This window comes from Temnothorax nylanderi, unplaced genomic scaffold (genome assembly GCF_030848795.1).
Source record: "Temnothorax nylanderi isolate EJ_2023f unplaced genomic scaffold, tnyl_v1.0 TNYL_tig1273_pilon, whole genome shotgun sequence".
Taxonomy (NCBI): Eukaryota; Metazoa; Arthropoda; class Insecta; order Hymenoptera; family Formicidae; genus Temnothorax; species Temnothorax nylanderi.
In genome coordinates this window covers 9,399-15,649 of record NW_027250335.1, presented here as the reverse complement: position 1 = coordinate 15,649, position 6,251 = coordinate 9,399, and the positions used below count along the sequence as shown (strand labels likewise).

The following is a 6,251-nucleotide window of genomic DNA, read 5'->3' as shown; positions in this document are numbered from 1 at the left end:
TTTTAAGATTATTGTCAAAAAAATATTCTTTGTGAAGATAACAGTTACTTAAAAGAAGAGAACTAAAATGGAATAATTGGTTTTTTTTAGCACTAGAATAATATTTTTTGCGTGTGAATTGTGCGTACATGAATAGCAATCGCGATATAAGATCGCGAGCCAAAAAATAATTATTTTTTTTTTCTGTGGCAAAAAAATGATAGAGCGCTATCATTTCCACACACCACCTTGCGGCAGATAGCATGGCGCATTTTTTTAAGTGGTACCCCCCCAGTAGGTCTAATCCACTTTGCATGAAAATATTCTCATATTTTAATGCAAGAACTGTTCGAAGTGCCATTTTCCAAATGATTAGGCCACCTCGACTCATCCATCTGTCTGGATATCGCGCGTCTAAAACATTTCGCGCCTTTCGCGAAAAATCCGCAGGAGCCCCATCGTATTGGAAAATGCGCATTTTTCGCGACAGGCGCGAAATGTTTTAGACGCGCGATATCTGGACAGATGGATGGGTCGAGGTGGCACAATCATTTGGCCGGCGCGGTCGCCGGATATTAACGTGCTCGACTATTTCGTTTGGGGTTACATCAAAGATTTAGTCGAGTACACCGGCGTGGTGGTACAGAAACTGAGGTACGAGAAGAAATTCTCGCAGCTTTTCGATACCATCACGCCGGAAATGGCGCACCGCGCGACGCGCAATATTAATCGAAGGGCCGAACTCTGTATACGAGAACGAGGAAGGCACTTCGAACAGTTTTTTCATTAAAATATGAGAATATTTTAATACAAAGTGGATTAGACCTACAAAGGAGATACCACTTAAAAAAATACGCCATGCTATCTGCCGCAAGGTGGTGTGTGGAAATGATAGCGCTCTATCATTTTTTTGCCACAGAAAAAAAAAATAATTATTTTTTGGCTCGCGATCTTATATCGCGATTGCTATTCATGTACGCACAATTCACACGCAAAAAATATCATTCTAGTGCTAAAAAAAACCAATTATTCCATTTTAGTTCTCTTCTTTTAAGTAACTGTTATCTTCACAAAGAATATTTTTTTGACAATAATCTTAAAATACACTCATCACTCTCTTTACTTAAAACAAATAATATTCTGAATTCAAATTGTTTAATTCTTCAATTAAGAATATAAAATTAAAACAAAAATTCGATTTGCTTATTATTTTGACTTTTCTTTGATAAAATTTTATAATGTTCTTTGAAGGAGTATAAATTCTTTTTTCCAGTACATGATAAAGACTTTTTCTAAAAGTGATGAATACATTTTAACATTATTATCAAGAAAATATTCTTTCTTAAAGAACCCCGTTACTTACCAAAAGAAAAAAAGTAATTCCAGAATTACAATTGTGTACATAATAGAAATTCAAGTATTAAAATTGCGTACATAAGTAAAATTCGGGAATTACAATTATGTACATAATTTTAATTCCCGAAAATTTTTTATGTCATAACGTAAAATAAATTCAGAATTAATATTTTGTCTAGACATAATTGTAATTCTGCATTTTCAATTATAGCTTAATAATAATTCGATGAATTATAAGTATGTCTAGACATAATAATAATTTCTTTTCTTTGAGTATCAATTTAATTTGGTAGAATTTTTATGATGGTATTAAATAGTAAAATGGCGTGCCGTATACGCACACGCAAAAAAATATCATTCTAGTGCTAAGAAAACCAATTACTCAGTTTTCTCTTCTTTTAAGTAACGATGATCTTTACAAAAAATGTTTTCTTGATAATATTACTTAAAATACATAATATTCTAAATTTTAATTATTTAGTTCTTCAGTTAAGAATATAAAATTAAAACAAAAATTCGATTTGCTAATTATTTTGATAGGAGAAGTCAAGGCTATGAGGGTCAGATCACAGTGCGTAATATCAGAAATAACTGATTTATTCGTCGTTTTGATACATTACATCGATCCGTACGTTTCGGCTCAGCTTTGAGCCATCTTCAGCGGTAGTTACAGAAGTTAAGTTACACGTTCTCCGTACCGTATGGTGAGTTTACTGATTCAAAGTATCAGAAACATAGACCAATTGATCCATATCTGTAAATTTGTTCAATTAATGTTGGGATATTAAAAGATCCCTTAGGAAACTCACCATTCGGTCTGAAAAACGTGGAATACAGAGCCATGTACGTAATGAATACTCTCTGCGAGAAGACTTGACGATCTTATCGACACGACATATGCACAGCAATGATATGGAAGGTCTTGCAAGAAGAGGCATGTCGTAGGTCAACACACCGGCGAGGATTATAACAAAGCACGATTTGACACCGTCACAATATTGCATGTACCAATAGTAAAACCCCGATTTGCCAACGACTAAAGTTCATGAGCATGGATTACAATTTGCTCAAAACCGTGACATATGCATGATGCAAAAAATCCGTGTCATTTTGAGACGGTGTCAAATCGTGCTTTGTAACTTAATTGTAGAGAACGTGTAATTGTGAACGTGAAATTGGAGAACGTGTAACTTAATTTCTGTAATTACCGCTGAAGATGGCTCAAAACTGAGCCGAAACGTACGGATCGATGTAATGTATCAAAACGACGAATAAATCAGTTATTTCTGATATTACGCACTGTGATCTGCGTCTGACCCTCATAGCCTTGACTTCTCCTATTTTAATCTCGAGGGTCCTCATATTACTTTATTTATTATTTTGACTTTTCTTTGATAAAATTTTATTACGTTCTTTGAAGGAGTATAAATTCTTCTTTCAAGTACATGATAAAGACTCTTTCTAAAATTTGTACATTTTAAGACTATTATCAAGAAAATATTCTTTCTTAAAGACAACCGTTACTTACTAAAAGAAAAAAAGTAAATTGAGTAATCGCTTTTTTAAGCAGTACAATTGATATTTTCCTGTGTATGCATGTACACACGTATGTACATACGCACAGTGGTCTATTTCCCGAAAAAGGTGAACTTTATTCACAGTAACCATTAGACATATGAAATCGAGTGTTTCTTAAGTTTTCAAACATGGCAAATCCATTTTTAAGGTTTTTTGGCTCCATACCCTAACCAAAATGTGCCACAGGGGGTCAGAACGTTGAAAATTATGAATTAGCTCATTTCAACTTCAATTACATAAACAAATGGGTTTTTCGAGTCGCTGAATCCAATTTTGAGGTTGTTATGGCGCTAACCCTGTACCAAAAAGTGCCACAGGGGTCATGACTTAAAAAACTATATGTTATTAGCAAGTATGTCAATTACAATTATATTGAAAATCTGGTTTTTTATGGTACATTTATTTATTTATTTGACATTTCTTTCATCATTATCATTATCTTCTTCTTCTTGCTCCTCCTCCTCTTCCTCCTCTTCGTAATCGCAATCGTCATCATCATCTTCTCCTTCTTGTTGAGCCCGATCTGTAATATAATAATGAGTTTATTATTGTCCTTGTAATCGTAAGTGCGAGGTCAAATATACATAGATGTACAGTAACAACTACCTTCAGCCTGATTTTCTTCTATGAGTAATAGATTGTTTATCTCTGGATCTATTTGTGACTATTTTCTTTTGGCAAGTTTTTATAAGATATTGTGCTTAAAAGCGGATCGGAACTCAGAAGGAGTCTATTAAATAGGTCCGCATTTGTATTTTCTCGGGAGCTCTTCCTTGTAAAATACTCCCGAAAAAATTTAAATTCTTTATTTTTCGATTCGGCTGCCTCTTCACTCAGCTGTCCAATCGGCACCATAAAGTTTTGAATAACAGCAGGTCCGTGAATCAAAATCTTGTGGACGGATGCAGGCATGTAGTACCAATTGTATAACTTTACGTACGTTTCTGCAGTATCCAGGCAATATACTTCGAAAGTTTTTACGTTTATTGGCAATCCAGCACTCATGGCTTTAAGAATAACGCCGAAACGCCTAATCAGATTTTCATCGATACCTAAAAATATAATGTACAAAATAATAAACTGAGTTATTATGTTCCAACCATATTACAGATTATGAGATCATATTTAAAATAATTAACTGTACTTTAGTTATGATATTTACCAGATATTTCGGCAGACAATTTAGGATTTTTAAAAAAACGTCTGGCGGTATTTCCATCGTGCTGGTGCCGAAGCCTGGCTTTGGTATGTCGACGAGGAGCCCCATCTTCTCTCGGAATGCGTCCTGCAATTTTTTCTTTCTTTCATTCACTAAAGGCTTTATTGTTTTTGATACCTGCAAAAATAATCATAAATATAGCTTTAGAATGCACTGCACAACTAGTATGTTGCTACCAACTACAATAAATTATTGTACCAACCACTCGACTTACCTTCCAAGTTTTTACATCAAGGCGGTACGCAATATGAAGCAGGCATTCGAAAAATCTAATATGTGCATGTAGTACCGATAAACCAAATCGGAATTTTGCGGTGTTAACAGATCGACTCCGAAGAGACAGAATAAAATTCATCTCTTTAGGCGTGGCACCACATATGTAGCAACACATTGCGGATGAATTACTTAAAGCATTGCATACCTAAAATACACAATTATGTTAATAAGTCAGTGTTTTATCTTCGTAATCTATATATTTATCTACCATACCTTTCCATCTACCATGGTTAAATGCATAGAAAAATTGATTTGACCGATTTTTGATTCATATGGCTTCAACTGGTCAATTTGTTGATTGAGGTACGCTTCTTCCGCCTTCGAAACTTCATCTGTTTCGTGCAACCACTGTACTCTTATCGGCCTACAAAATCGGGTTGAAGAAGGTCTAGGATTTTTCCATATAGCAGTGTTCGAGCTATCCATCAGCTGTATCGGTACAATGGAAGTGATAAAAACGCTCTCAAAAGAAATATTCTTCGATGTCCGCTGCTTGTATTGCGAGTGCCCACTACTCCCATCGAATCCTAATTTGCAGGTCAACGTGAGGCCTTCTTTAACTTCTGATAATGGTGGCAAACTGTCAACGATACTTTCACAGGTTTTGTCTACCAAATCCTGCAATGGTACCTGTTGAAAATGTTAAATATAAGTCTTAAATTTGTAATCAAGTGTAGGTAAAAAATATACGTTCGTACTTCAAAATCAAACATACTTCGCATTTGCTCTCCGTAATAGATACATTCGTGGGATATAAAGAATTTTTTGCAGCCAGAATACTATTGTAACTCGGGTATAAGTCATGGCCATGTTCCCGCGCAGTACGCCGCAAAGTCAAATACTGTTTTTTTGTTAAGTTTTCACTTATTATTAACGAAATTGCCCTCTGGGGTGACATGGCAGTACATGGCTTCGATGCCGATGACTTCTTCCATTTTTCCAGTATCTGTTTCCCTTTGCTTCGGGTTGGTGTTGTCGCTTCAGTTAACAATTGGGCAGACGCATAGTGTCCTTCTTCTCTCAATTTCATCGTTGTTGAAAATACCAACATATCAGTTGAGGTCGCATCTCTCAGAGCTTTCGATTTCCGTCTTTTCACCGGTGTAGTACATAAGTCAAAGCTTACTTCAGGACGACCGTTTTTTTCTAGAAGATTGCAATTATTGTAGTAAATAGCAGTTGATCTTTTTATGTACGAATATCCGTTTTTTTACGAATAGAAAAGAATGTACATCCAGCCATAATTAAAGTTATCTGGTATAAACAACTTACTTATATTATCAGCTTCTAAAGTTGACGAACCAGGCAAACAACGAAGAACAATATCGGGAAACTCCAATTCTACATGCAACCATTTTGCTAACTTCTTTTCAAACACATCTCGCCTACGATTAACTTCTTTCCACTTTTGAAGTAAGGCGAGAAGAAATTCTCTCTTACATATGTAACCAATGCAGCTCCAGCTTTCTTATCACCATTTGTATTGAATAATGTATGTAAATAGTCCAATACACAATTTTTTTTCACAGTTTCTATACCATCACTTTTTTCATATTTCACATTCATCATTAGATTATGCAGCATTTGCCGCGTCACTTTATAATTGGCCATGTTATAGATATTAACCCTCCGTTAATATCTATAACCTGACAATATAGGGCGTCCGAGATAAAACAATATCTGCGCGCAACTTGAGAACCGACAATCGCGCCTGTCTGGCGCCCCACAAGTGACAAACGTGTAGTTTTGTCTGTTACTCATTGCCGAAAAAGAAAGATAGAGCAATGTTTGTGTCGACTTGTGTCACTTGTTTGGAAAACGCACCATATCAACAAATGCCGAG

At 35.3% G+C, this 6,251-nt stretch overlaps 1 protein-coding gene across 1 annotated transcript; it reads right to left on the bottom strand.

Moving 5' to 3' along the window:
* Positions 1 to 3,947: 3,947 nt before the first annotated feature.
* Positions 3,948 to 5,812, bottom strand: LOC139787107 (uncharacterized). Its single transcript, XM_071726195.1, has 4 exons — positions 4,622 to 5,812; positions 4,347 to 4,553; positions 4,076 to 4,249; positions 3,948 to 3,965 (listed from the first exon to the last, which is right to left on the bottom strand). Exons 1-4 carry the CDS (start codon positions 4,832 to 4,834, stop codon positions 3,948 to 3,950), a joined length of 612 nt encoding a protein of 203 aa, XP_071582296.1. The 5' UTR covers positions 4,835 to 5,812.
* Between the last annotated feature and the right edge of the window lie 439 nt (positions 5,813 to 6,251).